This window comes from Meleagris gallopavo, chromosome 1 (assembly GCF_000146605.3).
Source record: "Meleagris gallopavo isolate NT-WF06-2002-E0010 breed Aviagen turkey brand Nicholas breeding stock chromosome 1, Turkey_5.1, whole genome shotgun sequence".
NCBI lineage: Eukaryota > Metazoa > Chordata > Aves > Galliformes > Phasianidae > Meleagris > Meleagris gallopavo.
In genome coordinates, this window is record NC_015011.2 from 123,893,965 (window position 1) to 123,915,446 (window position 21,482).

The 21,482-nt window shown below is 35.2% G+C and overlaps 1 protein-coding gene and 1 long non-coding RNA gene across 7 annotated transcripts in view; one reads left to right on the forward strand and one right to left on the reverse strand.

The window, feature by feature from the left end:
• LOC104915870 overlaps positions 1–3,021 on the forward strand; it is a 9,296-nt gene extending 6,275 nt beyond the window's left edge. The window contains exons 4-5 of the long non-coding RNA XR_796476.3: positions 1,124–1,273; positions 2,113–3,021. This is a non-coding gene — a long non-coding RNA (uncharacterized LOC104915870). The remainder of the gene's footprint in view (positions 1–1,123; positions 1,274–2,112) is intronic.
• The window catches only part of STS (steroid sulfatase), a 128,116-nt gene extending 106,640 nt beyond the window's left edge, over positions 1–21,476 (reverse strand). For 2 of the 6 annotated variants that reach the window (XM_010726874.3, XM_010726880.3), the window contains exons 1-4: positions 21,076–21,473; positions 10,770–10,868; positions 9,483–9,754; positions 1,095–1,247 (exon numbers count right to left, since the gene is read on the reverse strand). In XM_010726874.3, coding sequence (XP_010725176.1) covers positions 1,095–1,247; positions 9,483–9,520 — 191 coding nt within the window. In that variant the 5' untranslated portion in view covers positions 9,521–9,754; positions 10,770–10,868; positions 21,076–21,473. Of the gene's footprint in view, positions 1–1,094; positions 1,248–9,482; positions 9,755–10,769; positions 10,869–21,075 lie in introns of all 6 variants that reach the window. The other 4 variants (XM_019622460.2, XM_010726833.3, XM_010726836.3 and 1 more) reach the window with 4 other exon arrangements.
• Between the last annotated feature and the right edge of the window lie 6 nt (positions 21,477–21,482).

A 21,482-nucleotide genomic window follows, 5' to 3' on the forward strand; every position in this document is an offset into this window, starting at 1 on the left:
AAAAAAAAAAGGATTATTTAAAAGTAGGCATGATGAGATTAAGATTTTTATATTAGACTCCATGTTATTAATGTTCACAGTTTATGACTCTAATATTAGCTACAGGAGCACATCCAAGCTTCCATATCTGCTTGAGAACCTTGTCATCATGCAGACAAAAGTTGGCTACTGTAGGAGTAAATCCTGTGCCTTTAGTTCTACAGAGAGAATACTAGAAATGAAAACTGACCAAGAGCTACTGCGTGTTCTGGTACGTCACTAACCTACAAGATTAATGACTATAACCTCAAGAAACAGTAGTCCTTTCACATAAAAGTTCAAATTTAGTCAGAAATATTAATTTTCCAATAGACTTTTTACTATCTGCAACATCGTATATGATATCATCTATGATAACAAGAAATTTTTTCATACTCCAGAGATGAAATTCTGAACTGTCGCTACACAGAGTATACTTATTTGAGCTGTTCTGGCTCTCAGGAGTGAGAAATATGACAGGAATGGCCCAACACACACTAAGGTGCAGCAGGAGGGCAGGAGGTGCTCCAGGATGGAGCAGCAGCTCCCTGGAGCCCAGAAGAGGAGCAGTGGTGGGGCAGGAGGGCTGGAGGAGCTGCTGCCCATGGGGCCTGTGAAGGGCAGTGCCTGAAGGGTGGGCTCCTCAGTACAGAGTCATGCTGGGGCAGTGCTGGGAGAGCTGCAGCCTGTGGGAAGCCCATACGAGATCAGTTTGGGAAGGATGACATTTTCTAGTCTGTTAATAGTTGGGAACAAAAAGATTAATTTATTTTGCACTGAGTCTGTTTTAGCCTGTGAGGGTATTTGGTGAATGATCTCCCTCTCCTTATCTCTGCCCATGAGCAGTGCAGTGGAGAATAGTCCATCACAGTTGGTTGCTCAGTTCTGTTTATGTTTCAACTTTTTGTCTGGGTATATACATCAGCTAATGATGTAATGAATATAAGGTTGAATATTCTATTCTACAGAAAGAATTGTATACAATCTGTTTTTTTGTTGTTGTTTTGTTTTAAATTGATAAATCCATAGAAAAGCCTCAACATAAAGCTCTGACACCCCCAAACATATAATTATACCTTAAAGTTCTGTTTCCATAACATCCCAGGTCTCCAATACCAAGATCATCAGCTATCAGTAAAACAACATTGGGGTTTGAAACACTGTAGGTATTGACACTATTTATGGCACACTGGAAAATCATTAAAAATAAAAGGAGTCCCATCTTCTTCCTGGTGTACAAGAACAAGAGAAAATGGTAAGAGATAAAGACTTAAAAATAAATAAATAAATAAATAAGTTAATTTATTCTAATATTATTGCCTTAGATTCTATAGCAGAATAGCAGAAGATAAGAGTTGGATTCTCAATTTTTCTTTTGCTTCTTAAGAGATTTTTTTGCGTTTTCTCACCTATATTTTTTTAAATTAAAAATGCATCTTTTGTTAAACAACTAGTCATTCTTTCCAAGTGTTTACTGAGGTTTTTAAATAAAAACAAACAACCAGTTAGAACCTCTATGATAGTACTTTTGTGTACATAGATGTACTACAGAGAAATAAACCATTACATTAAAAAGTAGTATTATTTTCTTGAAGTATAAATGTGATTTTAGGAACGTAGAAATTGAAATAATTTAGAATCAAAATTTCAAATGTACATTGCAGAAAAAGCAGTTCTGCTACTGAAATAAGTGCGTGAATAATTCTTCAGCAAAGGAAAATTCTATTTGCAGACAGGATAAAATAACATGGCAAAGGAGATAAAAATATGCACTGCAAAATTATTGAAAGGCATATTTATGAAAAAAAAATCACAAAAATCTGGCCTATAACAAAACTGTGTAAACATTTTTTTACAAATAATAATGTTCTATAAAAATAGCTCATGCTTTATCTAACTTCAAACAGGAAGAGTAACGTAATGTACACATTGCTATACTGAATGCTATGAATGCTATCTTACCTACATAGGGATTTGCAACTCTGTTTAAACTGACTATGCTCTGGCTGAATTTGAGCAACACTAGGCTTTGATGGACAGTGCCAAGTACATTCAGCAAAAGAGAACACAGGTTTTTTTCTCTTTTACCCCTAGTGATACTTCCGTCTTTTCTGGATTCTGGCAACCTTTTTTCAAACACAGATGAGGTATGAGTCCCACCTGCACACTTGCTTACACTGGGACAAAAAGGAAAATGGAGGACAATGAGGTAGAAATTTTGAAAGCAAAAGAGTAGGAAAAAGAACCAGGAACAAAAATTTCCAGAGAGAATGTGGACAGAAGATCAAGAAAGAAAAGGTTGTAAATCAGTGAGTTATGATAAATAAAAGCAACTGGAAAGAATGTAAGCCAGAACTGCGAAAGAGAGCTTGTACAAAGGGACTAAACATCAAGGGAGAACAATTCATAAATCACTGAGGTGTGGTGGGCAAAAGCATCCATAAGCATGCAGTAGTCACAACTGGTAGAACTTGTTCTGACTTGAATAAAAATCAAGGAAGGAAATTAGAGACCCAGATGAAATAAGAGTTGTGGGTTGAAATGGGGAGAAATAGTAGAGAGTTTAAGAAACAGGAAGAGACAGTATGATGGTGGACAGACAGATAAATTGAGGAAAAAAGGTGAGAGAACTGGGACTATGTGGGATAAAAGAGCTGAGGAGCTATGACTGGGGAAGGTGAAGGGAAATGGAAAGAAGAGCCTCCACAGATAAGACTTGATTGGTTACAAATGGTGTTTCCCAGGGGTCAGAACTGGGGCCTGTCCTGTTTAGTATTTTTACTGACAACCTGGACAAGGGAATCGAATCCACCCTCAGTAACTTTGCAGATGACAATAAGGTGGGAGGATGTGTTGATCTGCTTGGAGGTAGAATGGCCCTACAGGGGGCCTGGAGGGGTCTGGACAGGCTGGGTAGCTGGGCTAAAGCCAGTGGGATGAAGTTCAATAAGACCAACTGCCAAATACTGCATTTTGGCTACAACAATCCCAGGCAGCACTACCGATTTGGGGCAGAGCGGCTGGAAGACTGTGCAGGGGAAAAGGACTTGAGGGTGTTGGTCAGTGCTCAGCTAAACATGAGCCAGCAGTGTGCCCAAGTGGCCAAGAAGGCCAATGGCATTCTGGCTTGTCTCAGAAATAGTGTTGGCAGCAGAAAAGGGGAGTACAGGACCCTCTATACTCAGCACTGGTGAGCATACATTAATGCAATTTTGAATTCCTGTTTCATTTTCCCTATGATATAATAGGACTAATAATACTAATAATACTTCCTCTCTTCCTTAGGTGAATGCTAAATTGGGAAGATTTAAGAAGGTACTTAATTTCGTATAATGAAAGTCATATAAGGGTACGGATTTCATACATGCTGTTTCAATCTATAACAACTTATTTAATTACTGCATGTGAAATTACATGCATATGTAGACAGATGCATCCATATACACACCTATGCAACTTTTTCAACACATCTGCAAATTACATTTTTGGATTTCTAATACATATTTAAAATATATCTTAAAAAGATTAAAAAAAAGTGTAAGAAACAATTGAAGAAAACAAATCATAGCTATTATCCACTATTTGTTTTTATTTCAGATGGACTTATTAAACACTCCTTCTAACTTTCTGCATAAAAAATGTTGGCAAATCATACAAAAGCCAAAGACTTGTCTTTCCTCCCACCTCCCCACCCCAAAGGATAATTGGCTATATGCTTCATTGTTATAACCTTATCTTGATTACTACATACTTGTGCATTTCTTACTAGAGTGATCATATGAAACTCTTTGGAATCCTCTCCTTCCCAACTGAATAAACAACTTATCTCTAAACTACTTTTCTAATATAATGGAGACAATGCTTATACTTCATTCTTGAAGGTATGCTTTCTGATGAAATAAGCAACATTTAAATATTTTCATCTCATTAAAAAATTGTTGTGCTACCATAAAGTGATATGCAAAGAAAAAAAAAAAGCCTTGCTTGACTGATAAATTTATGTTGCTAGATGAAGATTCACTCAAAAGTCCCAATTTCTCTCACAGAAACCAGTTCTATCTGTTGCATCCTTTATTTCATAATACCTCCAAAAGATAAATAAAACAATACTCTTTTGACCTGATCCTAATGGTATTTCACTTAGATAAACAAAATGTACTTTGCATTTGCAACAGACTAAAATCATGCAAAAATTCAATTATAACATCCTAACTAGTAATTTAGTCTCAGCAATAAGATTCATTTTTTTGAACATTATTTACATAAATGAAAATCTGTATTTAAATTATTAAAAGTTTCTTATTGTAAGACAGAAATTTCACATAAAATAAGCTTAGAAAACACAAGAAAAAACAAATTTCTTGTTCTGCCATGATTATCTGCTGGGTCTGAATCAAATTTAGACAAAGCCACAAAGCCTCTGTCAGACATGAGTTCAATTTAAGTATCCTTTTAAAATGATCTCTCAAAAATTTACTAGTTTAATCTCAACAAAATTACAGAACTTAACAGCAGTATTGTTAAATAATAAACCTTTTTTTTTCTTGTAGTAAATCATATCATGAATGGAAGATAAGATTTTGTTTTTTAATATAGTTTTTCATTAGTTTTATTTAAAAGAAAACAAAACAAAAAAACTTCAAACTGTATGATTAGATATGTATATTAGTTCCACAATTAATGTTCAACAACAGTCCTTCTGCCAGACAAATACTCGTTAGAAATTTAATTCTGAATGTGGACTGGTCAGCAGTGAAATAAAGGAGTACCACAGGTAGTCATCCTATCTGTCAAAGGCCTGAGAGATTTAAAAAAAAAAAAAAGTAAATCATGATTAACTGTTAATAATAATAACAGTATAATTAGTACTAATAATATCATGTAATTTCCCAGAGAGGTGGTCTAATGTGCTAAAAGAAATCTTTCAGATTCTGTAGTTGCACATTATTAAGATGTATATACATATATGCATATATGAAGAATGCATCTCTGCTCAGTGTTTACAGTTAGAAGAATTTTAGGTCAGTGTTTTATGTCAGCATGTGTTTTGTGTTTAGCTTAAAGATATAGTGCAATACAATTAGATTTTGATGAAAAGGAAAGGTAAGAGAGATGAGAAAGTTTCCTCTCTGAAATTTATAGCAGCTCACTTCAGAAAATATTATATAATGATGAAATGTTGACATATGCAAGTATTAACATTTGCTTTTTATGTGTATGCCCTTTAAAAATAAGATCTTTACAGTGCTACATTAAACAATGTAATATGACACTTCCTTACATATTTGAGGGCTTCGCTTAAATTCATTCTTGATATCTAGCTTAATTAATATTTTGAAAGCCGTTGAGTCAGGTTTTTGTTATATACTGGAGCTAGATAATGTGTGAAGTGGATGTTTCAAGAGTTCCAAATGGAAGAGAGGAAGAAATTGTATGACAAAAACTGTCTCTCCTGAGTTACTCAATGGTATCCTCTGGAGTATGTCAGGATCAAAGCTTTGGATTGCATAACATAATATTATTGCTTTTCCCACTACCTAAAACAACTTTTCTAGTCAAAATGGTTTACTACAGAGATTGCTGTGAAACAGCCAGTTAATTTTTCTTTGCTATGTAAGGCTAACAAGTAACATAAATAAAATGATCCAGTATGTTATGCTATTTCCAAAAGGATGTTCCACTTAAAGAAAACAGAAATTGTATTTGCATAAATTTGTTCTCAGAATGTGAGATTATTATTTTTAAAACAGTTCTATTGTTATTTATGCCTTCATTATGACAGCACTCAAGGACTCTCAATATAACTTACTGTGTCAGAGTCAATAACTGAAAAAAAGGTTTCATTCACACAGTGTAATTCTACACACAGAGGAGCTAGAAGCCTATATGGCTTTTATCAACTAAGCAGTCATGGCAAACCAATCCGTCTGAATTTTATTCATCTTAAAGTTATGTATTTAGCCTGAGTTAATTATCTAGGCATCCTCTCTAATTAGTAGGAAGAGACAAACATGTTAAGAGGATGATTCAACGCTTCTTAAGACTGATACGATGAAATGCTGAAAGTAATGTTCATGACTTTTCCCAAAGAAAGAGAGCCTAAACACCTAATTTAGGCAGTGTGTATATAAAAGGAATAAAGATGCATGAAATGTATCCCAACTTGTTTATGGATTGTCTGTGTGTGCTCAGCATACAATAGGAGGAAAAAAATCCGTGTTATGTAGTACACAACCAATGTACTTTTTCATTAGTATGATGTGTTCTACCAGTGGTACTAGTATAACAGCGTATCGCTTTGTGCAATACCACTGGTACCTGTGAACTGGGGACAATTCTTAATGAGTTTTAGCTGCAAAATTTTTCAAGAGATGCACATAGCACTTTTTCCTTTCCAGACTGTATGGCAATCTGATGAATATTCTGTCCTAAGTACCCTAGTGTTTCATTATTCTTAATTAGGAAAAAAAGGTAACAAATGCTTACATCCAACAGCAAAGAGTGTTTTATAGGAGTATTGGTAATTCAGTCTATGAATAAAGTCAGCTACAGCCAACCCTGTATTTAGGTTACATTCACAAGTGTAATCAGACAAATAAACTTTATCTCTGACAGACTTTTGACAGAACAGAAATTGCATTCCCTGCTGCTACCTGAACCAGATGATATTTCAAGAGAAATGTTGTCAGAGGCGACCAACTGACTGATTGTGAGTGCAGTTTGATTGTGGTTCACAGCTTCTTCCACGCTGCCTTCTTCCCTAAAGGCTACAAAGACACTGGGAAACCAAAGCAGCAGGTGACCAGCCAGCCATTGCTAGAGCCTATTACCTTCTTTCAGGGTAGAACCTATTACCTTCCCACAGAAAAATAAAGCACTTAAAGGTTCTGACATGGCAAGAACTGGTCTGTGATTGTGTCTGGGTACTGTCTGGAGACTCATGAAAAGGTCATGCACCTTCCCAAAGGCCCAAATACCAGGTCTCCCTATCTCTCATCACACATGGCAATATACCCATTCTGGTCACATGCTTGTCCTCACAAGTAAAGAGTAGGAGAAAAGAGAGTAGCAGTGCACCTATCACCGAATCACAGAATGGCTCAGGTTGGAAGGGACCTCAAGGATCATGAATCTCCCCCCTCACCGCAGGCAGGGTCAACAACCTCCACATTTAATACTAGACCAGGCTGTCCAGGGCCCCATCCAACCTGGCCTTGAACACCTCCAGGGATGGGGCATTCACAACTTCTATGGACAGCTGTTCCAGCACCTCACCACTCTCCCTGTAAAGAACTTCCCCCTGACATCCAACCTAAATCTTCCCTCCCTCAACTTAAAACCATTTCCCCTTGTCATGTCCCCTTATTTTTGCTGTTACTTTGAACAGATCTAAAAAATTTGATCAAAGTCACATTTTTTTTTTAAGACTCAATGGAAATTAGAATAAATGGAATTATTCATAATTTTTATTCTGTCCTCTTATATGGTGACAAAAAAGCTTCAGAAACATAATACATATATACACATAGTAAGATGATAAGCCATTTTCTTACTAGTTCTAATATAAAGGTAATTCACCAGAATTATTCATTTTAAACAATAAACAGTTTTAAAAACCAATACTGCTGTTGGAAACAAAAGAAATCTTACCAAAAAAAAATCAAAAAACTTTGTAATTAGAAAAAGGATTATGAGCTGCAAAGTTATTACACAGTTGCCTGATTACAAGCTATACAGATCAGAATCTTCTCATAAAAAATATACAAGCCAAGTGACAAACACATTAACAAAATAATGCATATACATTAGCAAACTTTTTATCTGAATCTTAAAGCTTTAATCATGTACTAATTTTAGAGGACAAATGAATAGTTGACTCACACTCCTATGAAGAAAAAATAATAAAAAAAAAACACAAAAAAATCAACCTTGTGAATATACTTAGCTTAGCAAAATATTTGAGAGAAATTATTTAAATAGAATAGGATTAGGCAACAGTTAGAATTAATGTCTTAAAAAGGATATCTGAAACAGTAAATAATTATCCAACTAAAAATATCCACTTATAAGACAAGAAGCAGCTTAAATAGGTCCTGGATGTTTGACAAAAAAAAAACATCTAGAAGAAACAGCAGAGAAATACATGTAGTGCACTACAGAAATACATGAAAAAGGGAAAGTTAAAAAGATCCCTTTGAATAAACTTTTGCACTTCGCCTTCCCCTTTCCATTCCCTCTCTCCTTCTTTTATCTGGTTTTCCCTTTCTCTTTCATAGGGACTCTACACAACTTATACATACTTCCCATTAAAACAGAACACATATTAAAAAAGTCAAAATCCCAACACAACAGAATGAATGAAAATTATCATTTGCTCAACACTATATTTGCTCATTTCATTTTCATCTTATTTTTTATTACATTTCAAGATCATAAAGAAATATAAAAAGTATATCAAGATTTATTTATTTTTTTTTCCATTTCTTGTGGCACATCAGTATTAACTTTCCTTTAACATTTGAAGAGTTCCTCAGTAATAGCTCTAGGAATCTAATTATCTTCTGGCCTGGAGTGGAACATGCTACAAGTATGTTTGAAATGAGTAATGTGTTTTTTAAATCATATCAGAACATCTGCAAGTAATTTTTTTCCTTCGTTCAATGCCCTTAGATATGACACATAGTTATGTTCTTAAGGTTAGATTCTGCCTATCAGTGGAAAAAAGAACATATTTTTTGTCTGATGTGCATTTCTCAGAACTAATAATTTACTGCTACTATTAACAACTGCCATAATAGACAACATATTCAGTTGTCAGTTTTAGTAACTGATATAAATGGAAGATGTAACTCTTCTTACGTAGGTAAGAGTAACATCTGTAAATGAGTAATCCATGTCATCAGCTTTTAATGGTAGGGATTCTAGAAGAAAACAAGTTTGCATACCAGTCTGTCTAGTTTAAGACAATGTCAGAGGAGAAACAGTCTGTCTGAGCTCTGTTTCCTAAGATATCTTTGTAATATGACTGTTCAATTGATTCTGATTTTTCAGCATGGCGGGGGGAGGGAAGGGAAGTGAAAAAAAAGAACAAAAAGAACAGACTATCTTTACACCTTGGCCTTTTAATTTCAAATATTTGTCCAGGACACAAAAAATCCAGTATCAGTGCAATTTTGAGCCTGAAGCAGTTAAAATGTGCATTTTCACAGCCTGGAGTGGTACAGTCATGATTCTTGTTAAACATTTCTTGGCAACTCATCTGAAATGTCCAGACTACCTTTAATCCTTCTTCTCACTCTAAACTGATTTTCTTTCATACCTCCTCATCCCCAAACTTTCTCTTATAAAATCAAGAAATCACCGTACAAACTCTTCTACAATCCTAATCTTTCTCAACCATGTTCTTATTTCTTCTTTATGAATCCCATACTATTGTCATGTCAATACAGATTCAGACTGAATACCTCTTGGATGCAGCTGCTTGTTTCGTCCAGTTCTGCATGCCCAGGTGCTGCTGTTTCCATTAATGCTCCATCACTACTCCTGCTGCTGCTGTTCCTCCCTACTTGACTTCAATCCCCACTAAGTAAGGTTTCCACCAGGCAACAATATGCAGTGCTTCCCCCGCTGGCTACTGTGGTTCTCCAGGTATTAGAAGAGCCTCAGCTGCTAGTCTGACAGGGACTGAACACCCAAATACAGGTTTGTACCACTTAAAATCCACATGAAGAGTACCCTAAGGCAGAAAATGTGTTTGTGAGAAAACAAGGCGTATGGAATCCATATTATTAATGAGTCATTACAAAACTGCATAGCAATACATGTGGTCAGATTCATGCATTCTTTTGAACATATATTTTTTTTGTTAAATGGACTTCTATTTTCATCTTCTTTTCTTTTTGTCTCAGGTGCTTGCCCAAATAGAGTTCTGTAGAAACCTGGCACATAGAACCTATTTAGAAGCTATGACATCTTCTGTACCTGCTCTCTTCCTCTCTTATTTCTTGCCATCCTCTCTCAGTAGTTCCCCTTATGGATATTGTTTCCTCAGTAACCATGTTTACACTCAGTTAACAGTTTGGATGTGTATGAGAATACAAAGGAAGAGATTAGCTTTATTTAATATCACTTAAAAAGTCATAGTTAAGTCTCACACTTTTCCACCTTTGAATCAGAGATTTGTTTAGATTACATTGCTAATAAACCAGGGTCACTTCAAAACTCCAGGCTTATTTTGAAACCTAGTCATCTCCTAAACTGTTTAACAATTTATTTCCACTGGATCTTGAAAGAGTCTTTTATCAAAATTATATACACTTCTAACATTACTTTTTAAACAGCCAGAGCTTAAGTGGTAAGAAAAAAAAGTTACAGCTGGAAAATGTTCTACTACATAAGCAATCTGCTTTATTTTTCATTCAGAATGCTTTCAAAATTCAAGTAAAGCTTATGCTCTTTTTAGCCCACTGTAGGCAGGGAATGTTCTATTCCACTGCAGTACTTAATAAAATGTATTTTATTGCAAAAAACATAGTATTAGTATGGCTTTTTTCTTTCTTACGTAAAATACATTAACCTAATAAGAAAAAGACAGCATTGCATGTTATTACTTCCCATAATTACTAACTTCCAGTCATGAAGAATTTGCTTTGAGCTGTGAAAGAATATGAACACCAACAATGGATGAACTCAAAGTTTACAATGAAACTATATATAAAAAAATATATCTGGGTATAGGAGGGGCATTTTACCTTGCAGCATGGAATTGTTTCTGTTTCTGCCTCTAGTTTTCAAACAAGATGGCTGTGCCTGTGTTATCAGTAAATGAGTGCAAAGTCCAGTCATGTGAGCTGAAGCAGAAGGGTGGAGGGGAAAAGAGAAGGACAACAGTGAAAAAAAAACAGAATGTGTTGTTATACAACGCCTACATTGCTTTTTGATAAGAAACTAATTCACTGGTAGGAACGATTTCAACATGTTTTCAAAATGCAAATACATACAAAACTTAGCAAGAACTCATCTTAGTTTGCCACTGAAGATCTTCTATCAGGGTTTTCAAATGCTATTGACATTGTCACGTATTCTTGGAAAACTAGGGTAGTGCAAGAACTGCAGGTATATTTCTGCCTTCAGTACACATTGTAAACATTACTGCAGAATACCTACATAGCAATGTTTAAAAAACTGTATTAAAACACCTTCAGAAGCATTATTTCAGATCATTGTTTTTTGGACTCTTCCACCTGATGTCTTATTTAGGTGCAATTAAGAAATTCTTTCTACATAAATAGTGTACACCAGAGCTAATCTTGTTTTGATTACTACCTGTTCTTTTAGAACTGACATGAGCACAGAAAATGACTACTCCCAGGAAGTTCTAATACTAAAACTCAGTCATTAAGCTTTTAGTTTGTGTATTATATTCCTCCATCTACCACAATATATTTATTTTTAACAACAAAACTTGATCAGGAAGCTACATCTAAAGAAATGCAACAACTGCTACCAGTGACACAACTCTCACATTCTAAATACAGAACTTCATTTTCCTTTCAGGCAAAATACTGAAGCTAAATGAATGACTGGGACAAATCAAACTGAAACAATATTTCTGAATAGCTACCTACATGCAACGTTTGTTACATTTTTCTTTGCTTCAAGAAATCAGCACAGCTTGTTCAGAGCTTTTCTCCTGTGTTTTTCCCTGTACTCTAAAATAGTATTGTAAAATAAGAACACTAAAAGCATTCTAATTTTTCTCTACTTTATCTCAAATACAAATAATAAATGTTAGTTCTACATTACAACTTGAAAAAAACTGTCCTGCAGTAGCTGAAAGCTACTTGCGTCTTTAGACACAAAGTGTGAAACAATATCTGCTCACCTACATATGAACATCCATATGCATAATAGAGTTAAATTCTCAGAATGCGTAAAGAAAAATATTTTTGAAAATGTGTTTGGAAGGAAAGGTAGGTTCAAAAATCCCTGACTGGATTTATTGGAAGCTCGTAGGACAGAGCTGCAGTGAGCCAGACCTTTAGACTAAGTTCATCAAAACACCTCTGCTAACTTTAAAATTTGGTCTCAAACAGAACTAAGTGTTCATCTACCAGGGAACTGCATGCATCCTTGTGAAAAGAAAACATAATAAAGATCACTCCCATTGTCAACTGGTAGAATGATAGAGCACATCTAAATCGTTCCACTTGTACATAAATCTATTAATCCCAACTACATAACAAAACTAAAATCTCTCCATTATTTTTTTTTTCATGGTAAAATCCAAAGAATGTAGCTAATTTGATAAAATAATTCTGAAAGTTACAGACATCCAGAATGAAAAGATATTGTTCTGTTGTCCCTATGATCTTTGTATATGTAAATCGGATTATTGGTTTTAATGGTATTTCTTCTGCAGCAAATCTTCAGTGAAAAACAATGGAAACACTTTGATCCATTCACTCTTTGGCTTAGTCTGAGAACACCAGAAATAAATTTCACAGTTGAAATTTTTTTAACCACTTAGCTACTCTGGAGGACTGTAGGAAAATCACTATATGATAAGAATTTGTGAAACTTATTGACTGCAGATGACTGTGCAGTTCAGAGTACATCAAAATGTTTTTTCTTTCATTGGCCCAAACAGTTGGAAGTCAGAAGATGCCAAATTCAGAATACATAGTGGGTGCGGTAGAACAATTCAGCCAAGATTGGCAATATGCTCCACAGTCTTCAAACAGGCACAGAGCCTGGTATTATCATGCTGCAAGAGAAAGGTTGTCTTCTCTGTCTTGACTCTGAAAGTTTGAGCCTTCAGCTTAGTCAGCATCACCATACAGCAGAAAGAGTAGATGGTTTGTCCAGGTTCCGAGAGGATCCAGAAAGATCATCCCTTTCTTATCCCCAAAGACAATGCACATCACTTTACCTGCTGAGGGATGCATCTTGAACTTTTTATTTGATGGGAAATCACGTATCTTCACTCTATGGACTGCCCTTTTGATTCCAGCTTGTAGTGGTGACACTGCATCTCATCACTGAATGATGTGATCTAGCAAACTGTCACCTTCAGCCTCATATATGTTTAGTAGGTCCTGACAAACTTGCATACAGTGTTCTTACTGTTGCCGCATGAGCATGTGTGACACTGTGCCAACATAATAAAATAGGAGGCATTACTTTCAGAGCATCCCTCTCGGTATATGTTCCTGCTCCTGGCAGGAACAGATGATCTTTAGAAGTCCCTTCCAACCTCTGATTCTATGATCCAGGTTTTCCATTCACTATAGACAGAGATTCTTACTATCAGATAACATTTACCTAATTTACCTCAGGTTATGTGTAAAACAAGTTCTTTAAAGAAATAAAGGTCTGACAAGACAGAAAAGATATATTTCATTGGATCTACTAGATAATGAATTTAGTTATTTCTCCTGGATATGTTAATTTAAAAAAAGCAGATGTATGTGCAGGTTCTCACCCTTTGCCAGGTTGTTCAAGCAGAAGCAAACAGATACCTTACTGGAACAGTTGAAAACTTTAAGAGACCGAACATTTATTTTATTTCCACCTAGTATAAGATGCTTTAGTTCAGATATCATCCCAGAAAATGCTGGTAGAGAATCAGTGACAAGCGTGCCATCTACTGAATGAAGTTCTTTCTGAAGCATACAGGCTTTCCTCAGAGTTCTGCAATGCAACAATGCAGCCTAATACTTTCTCATTTCACAACCACAACTCAAGGTGATGAGTCTCTGGTGGTGCATCCTACTTAACTGGGTACACACTCAACTTGTCTTGTTAATAGCTTTTCAAAATTTGTATTAGCCTACTTTTTCCAGATGGGAGCATAGTTGTTGGGACAAAAACTATAAAAATACGATTATAGAGTGAGGTTGTCAAATGTGGTCATTACTCATTGCTGGTAGTAGTAACTGGACTAAATGACAAAACATTACTGAAACAGTGATACAAGTTTTCATTCTGTAATACAGTTCCGTTCAGATAGCTGCTTCATCAGGCTGGCAAGATTATATTTTTTTATGTTTAAAAAATGCAGAAAAATCTTTCAAACTGCACGAAGACATACAAAACACCTAATAGGCTAGATATGTTGCCACTGATCTCTCTTAGTGGAGTATAATACCAAATATATTTAAGTAATAAGGATATAGCTAGAAGAAATTCATAAAGAAGATTTTAAATCAAGTAAGCAGAAACAAAACTTTTCAGCTTTTGAAAGGAAACAGCAAACACTGAAAGAAACAAAGGGAAATAAAAAGTCCAAGTAAATACTAATGACAGAAATATGCTTTAATTCTGAAATATAATTGCACTAAGACAAACCTGGACATAGCAGGTTTTAGAATCCATTTCTTCCACTAGTCATAATGGTACCAATAGTTTGATCATGAACATCCATCAATGATCTCTCTCTCACACTTTTCTAAAACACATGTAAACTTGGTCATGATAAAAGATTATTATTTATAGGCTACATAGGCTGTAATATTCAACTTATATAACAATTTGCTGAAACAGTTGATTGACCTAAAATATGGAGAACAATCTGACTACGCAGATGTAGCAACAAATATTCCCAAGAACTACAAATAATTCATTACTGGAAAAAAAAAATTGTGTTTGTTGGAAAAAAAAAAATAGTAATTCAGTACTCACGGTAATTCAAAGGAATATTGTTATTGGTGGCAATGAAGGCAGCCTATTAGTAGACGGTGACCTTACTATTTGCTACTCGTAAAACCCAAGGTTGTAAAACTTGATGTATCCAGTGTTGGACTTCTAAAGATTATAGAAACATGTTAATTCTAAATAAATAAATAAATAAATAAATAAAAATCAGAGGAACAACAGGCGCTATCTAAGTAGGGTAACAAAGCTGGTGAAGGATCTAGAAGGCAATAGGTATGAGAAGTGTCTGAAGTTCCTCTGTTCAGCCTAGAGAAGAGCAAACTAAGGGAAGGCTTGATGGTGGCCTACAGCTTCCTCATGAGGATCGTGGAGAGACAGTGCTGAGCTCTGCTCTCTGGTAACAATGACAGGACCCAAAGGAACTGCATTTAGCTCATAAGGGGAGGGTCAGGTTGGGTGTTAGGAAAAGTTTCTTTACCAGAGGGTGTTTGGGCCCTGGAACAGGCTCTCCAGGGAAGTGAACATGGTCCCAAACTGCCAGAGTTCAACAAGTGTTTGCATTATGCTCTCAGACCCAGGATTTGAATTTTGAGTGGCCCCATATGGAGCCAAGAGTTGGATTTGATCTTTTTGGGTCCCTTCCAATTCAGAATTTTCTATGATTCTAGAAAATCACTCACTGTAAACTTCAAAAAATTTTAGACAAATGTCTATCCTGGACAAATATTACACATATTCAGTTCTGACTCAATGAAAAGAATTCAGCTAGATCTTGAATTAAAAACTAGGAACTTTTCAGTCCTGTAGTGCTGCTGTGAGCAAGCATTCACCTTACAGAACCCAAAACAAAATGTTTGAGGTGCACTTAGTAGGTGAAGTGAACTGGCTAAAAAACTAAATTCAAGCTCTCACTTACTTGACAGCATTGAGATTTTAAGCTTCTTTCAACGTACCTTTAATATCTAGTTGTATCTACAAGTGTTGTTTCCCATCTTACAAACATTTTTGAAAACATCCTTCATTGATCACTGCTAAATTCCAACTATAAAATAGGAAATAATATTACACTGTATTTTTTTTCTATCTACACTCTGAACTTAATTTCTCAAGACATGTAATGATATGCTTAACTTAAAATAGGTATACGACCTATAAAGAATTATTTCCACACACCATAACTAGCAGCCTTCATGTTCATGCTCACAAAATGTTTCTGTCATTGGCTGTCCACAAAAGCACGTTCTGAAGTATGTTACAAGTATGTGTCTGCATGTGTAGTGAGGAAGTAGGGCAATAACTTCAGAAAGGGAAAGAGGCATTCCCAACAGAGAATTCTGACTTGTCTGGGAGATACGTTAATTCTTGTAACTAAGAAAAAATCTTTGCTCCCCTAGTCAGTATACCTGATACAGCTCAGCTTCAATACCAACTCAAGAAGCTGGCTAACTCTGCTCAGCACTGCCCCCTTCCTTCCCACCATTTCTCCTCCCTGATCAGAGGTGCTATGGCATGGTGTTACAGCTTCTCTCTTTAGATAGATCCAGAAACCCAGACCAGAATAATCCAGATAAAGGGACATAGCTGGTTTCCAACTGACTCCTTACTACTTAGGTACTGACTGTGCGTTCACTTCTGAGCATGTAGATATTCTGAGCTGAGGGTCAGCTAGCTCATTTCTCTCTGGCCTGCTTTCTGAGAAGAAACAACATTTTAAGGACAAGCACAGAATTCAGAATTGAGCTGTGAAGATTCAGCTCTCCAGTTTAGCATGCTGACTGGGCTACACGCACACAAAACTTTAAAACATGACAAATCAGTGCCTCACAATACTTGTTATCCAGAAAACACAAATTGTTCTCTTTCTTTACTATCTGATGATGTAATTATTGCATTCTTGGACAGTGTCCAGCTTAGGAATACAGGACTTAAAAGTGATCACTGGAAGGGTGTCTGCATTTAGTTATACCTTTATTGTAGGCAACTAAGTGAGGAATGTCTTGTTAGAAGAGTTAATGAAATACATGTTCCTTGTGGCACTACCTTTCCCCCCCCTTCCCCTATAATTCATAACAAACTGTAGTAAAATGAAAAAAAATATAGCCATAAAACTCGGATGTCAACAAAGAAACCAATAAGTATAACCAGTATTTTTGGATCTTTTGATAATGTAAATTAGATAAATAAGATTAACCAGAGATCCAAAAGAGAAAGTCATAGGAAAAGCAGAACAATATAAAACACTTCAAATTTTATCTTGGTATGCATTTCCTTCTGCCTAAATCCTTCTTATAGTTTAAGGATAAGTAGGACCCATCCATTAAGCATTTAAGATTTCAGTGATGATGCTGTTAATCACTTGCACATTTTGGCTGTGTGCAGCCAATATTTTACTGGAAGACCAAAAATTACATTAAAAGGCTAATTCACGAGCCATGTAATGTAGAAGAGTGAGAATTATTCTCTCTGGCTTTAATGGAAACAACAAATGACCCTGAAGCATGACATTAAACTCTAATTTCCCAGCTTCTGAACCTATTCATTCCATTGCCAATTCTCATCAACAAATATAAAAACTGTCATCTAAAAACATGTTTGATCCCTTGTCCCATCTTGTGCTTGGTAGGTTCTTCTGGAGTTTCACTCTTCATTGCTGCTTAAGAACCTTACTATAGTACCTCATCTAAATTTATAGATATCCGATGTATATCTTCACTTTTTTTCTCCTGTAAGCATGATACGTCATCTTTCTAGCCTTTGTAACTAACTCTCTTGTAATTGGTGAAAGATATTAAAATCCAGAAAACAGAGGGCTCTTACACCTCTATATTCTTTGCATAAGAAATAAGAATACCCATACTAATAGTTAAGGAGGATATACTTGCATTTGACTTTTTATATTTATATACATATATTTATAATCAATAAAAAATACTGTAGAACAGCAGAAATACAGCACTGTTTCATTGCCTTAAGCTATATGCTCGATTTCCTTTTTTCAACCATAAAAACATGAGCAGAAACCACACAATATAATTCACATTAAGGCAAAAATTTTTTCTTTGATGACATTCAACACGGGGAGGAGTTTCATTTTCCGAAGGCTTATAGGCTTAACTACAGCAACTGTTGTGAATCTCAGTTGACACCTGAGTTAAATTACATTTAACTCTGTGTCATTCCAAGTAATTTCTTACTATTAGGAGGTTTAAAAGCTGTTCACGTAAATCATCATGAAGCTTTTAAATTACTCAAGTAATTCATTCATTTTATTCAAGGGATTTATAAGTCTTTAGAATCTTTTTTTTTAATATTCAAACCAAAATGGATTATAATCTGTTTATCCTCTTTGCAATAGCATCTGCAGAAGAAAAAAAGTCAGCCTTTTCAACATGAAACACATAGTGTATGATGCTCTTATCAATGTTATACATTTACTGTAAGTGAATCCATGTTTTAAGAACAGTATAAAGTAATGAAATAGGAAACTGCAATTTTTATTCAAGTCTATTACCCAAGAAAACACTTAAGCATATTCTGAAACTTTTATTCTCCAGGAAAAGAACTTCATAAATAAGTTTCCATGATTGGGAAAACTTTTTAGCTTCAAAACCAAACACAAAAAGACTAAAAACCATTATGTGGCCTGTGTACAATGTACATGTCCAATCATTTGGCTTGCCTGGTCCACACTGAGTGAAGAAGAATTGTCTTGGGCCACACATAAAATATGTAATATAGTAAAAGTTTATAGGTAACAAAACATCTTTTTAAACACCACAGAAAAAAAGAGGACAACAAAAACAAAATCAGTGAGCTGGACATGCATGGACTGTGTATAAGAACATACTGTATACTTAAGAACTGTATGGACAGGCAACTGGATATTTTCACCTTATCTCACATAAAGAACAATAAAACCAAAGTAATTTTATCATAAAAACAAATTCAAAGAAAACACGTGTTTCAGGTAAGAAAGATTACTAATTGTAGTCTTTTATATCTATATCTGATATAGATATAAGATATATAATATAATATCTGTAAGATATAGATATTGTGTATCTAATTTTAGTCTTTTAAAAAACTGGACATGTATTTGTACACTATAATACCATAAAATGTAAACTTCGGCAAAAACTCAGTCATCTGCTTTGGCATGTGTTGTATGTGCCTAAATAGAAGGTTAAATGCATTAAAAACTCACAAAAAACTATGTTCTTCAGTCTACAGGATTCAAGCCTACTTGCACGATTATTTCTGAATAACACAAGTTCACACTTAATAATAAGGTTAACATGCATATAATTATTAGTTTTCATTGCTATTATGCTGCCACCACACTATGCTTTCCACGGCTCAAAAGCTACTTTTATTTTTCCTTTCACATGAAAAATGCCTAAAACAAAAAATAGCAAATAATATTCAACTGCATAATTCTCAATTTTTGACAGCTTCAAAAACCAATACCAACAAAATACTAGTGCTAAGTAGCATTTGTGCTACTATCACAAAATACTACTACTAAGGTGTTTGAGAAGAATATTTAAGATAGCTGAAACAAAACTTAGATAAACTTCTTTGTTTATTTATTTGTTTATCTAGAAAATTATGATCCACTATGAACTAGAAGTTGTGCTTGGACTTTCTTCTCATTTCATTCTGTTACTGAAAAGACTATGTCATGCTGAATAAATTTAAACAGTAAGCTAACACTATTTTGATTACCACTGATGAACCAGAATAACAAAGCAAATTGAGGTCATCAGTATGTCAGCGAACTTGACTGTCTTAAAATGTCAACAATAGACATTTTAAGCATAGACCGCTTAATTCTATAAGGGCTCTTCTTGAGTAGCATACATTCTCTCAAACAGAATGTCTTTCAGATTCATTTGCACTTTAAACAGTCAAAAGACATGAACTGGAGTTTTAGTAAGCTAAAAACAGTAAATATTTTCCCTTTTTTTGAGGGAGAGTTGAAGTTGTGATCAAAACAATTATGCTTCTCTCTAAAACAGTTACAAAATGTGTGACTGATGTGGCTTTTTCCTTGTCAAAAAGTACAGATGCTACTATGCCAACAAATACAAATAAGGAAGAACTCATTTTATTTTTTACATTTTACAGTTAGAAACCAAATGAATCCATCTCAGGTACAACTGCTGTACAATCTCATTACTCACCGTCTAGAAACTTTTACCACAATAGCTTACACTCCTACAGCAGAAACCCACTCCTTCTAAGAGAATACTAGGATTACAACTATTGAAATGATTATAATGACTTTCTTCTAACAGATTGACTTTTTTTGAACATAAAAAGAGCAGTTGTGCTAGTTTATTCAGAAGTTCATTTAACTGTGAGCAAAGACAACTGCAACCTGAAAAAGTGTTTGAACATTGAGTAGTTGCACATTATTTATTGGAGAAGCAAAATAGTTGCAGGCATTGTTCTTAACTACATTGTAGGAGTACAAATGAAAATTCTATCTGAAAGTACAGGATCAATTTTCTTACCACAACACAAGAACTAATAGATGTACATCATGACTACACAAGGAATTTTTTAAAATACGCTTAGAGGGCATAGCCTTTTTCTTAGATTACATAGGCAAGCTAAGCAGTAATATAAATATTAGAAAATGAGACATTAAAAACAAACAACAACAAAATGAAAATGACAAAAAAACAACTTTCGAAGATAAATTTATTTTTATCTTTTTAATAATAAAAGGCCATAGATATTTTATCTCTTCTCTCACTTCCAAGAAAAGTGGTATGAGTCTGTGTCTAGGATGTTTCTCACAAACGTTGGGTAAGGATTTGTTTAAGGGAGAGATGTTGGGGTAGGTATCATAGAATCACAGAATGGCCTGGGTTGAAAAGGATCATCTAGTTTCACCCCCCCCGCTTTATGCAGGGTTGCCAACCACTAGACTAGGCTGCCCAGAGCCACATCCAGCCTGGCTCTGAACCCATCCAGGGATGGGGCATCCACAACTTAAGTAAATAGGTAAGACACAGAAGAATTCTGAACTAAAATTCAAATGCAATCACATGACATCTACAATTACAGCTTAAAAAACAACACCAGCTTAGTAAAATGCTGAAATACTGCCTATCCAAACGAAAGAACTGTCAGGGACAACCAAAGTGCTGTGAGGCCTAGCTACAGAATGAGAGAGCACTTCTCTCCAACATCGCTTTAGCAGAGAACCAAAAAGCAGCATTAATCTTCACGTCAACGTGGCACCTTAGCTGCATGAGATTGCCACCATTGTGTCTGCTTCTGCCGATGGGATTTTGACCTGTAACCAGTGACCCTGATGACCCAAACAGAGTTATCTGTGTGGAAAAAATGAAGGTGGAAATGCTGGTGAAGGAAAGTTGCAACTCTACTCACAACTACTCAGAGACAACCAGTTGGTGGTATATGTTGGAAGGACTTCCTTATCTTCAGGCAAACTGGCTTGTTTCTTGACGTTCAGAATGAAAAGAAAAATAAAAGGAACTAGAGTCACACTCAACAGCCCTTAAGAACGTAACTGATGTTTATACACTGCTTTCTTCTCTCCCCATAGCTTTACACAGATTTGAGGTTCTCGATTTACAGCTCTAGTTACAATCCAGCAGTAGTTGTACCCCTGTGAATCTCTACGTGGGCACAGCAAAACTTTGAGAAAAATGCTGTCTGCACTAACAAAACAGGAACTCCCCAGTCCTCCCAGAGAGCAGCATTCAACAGGATCAACAAACAAACAAAACTTCTAAACAAGAAAAAGACAAGCAGAAAATAGAACTTTCCTTTTT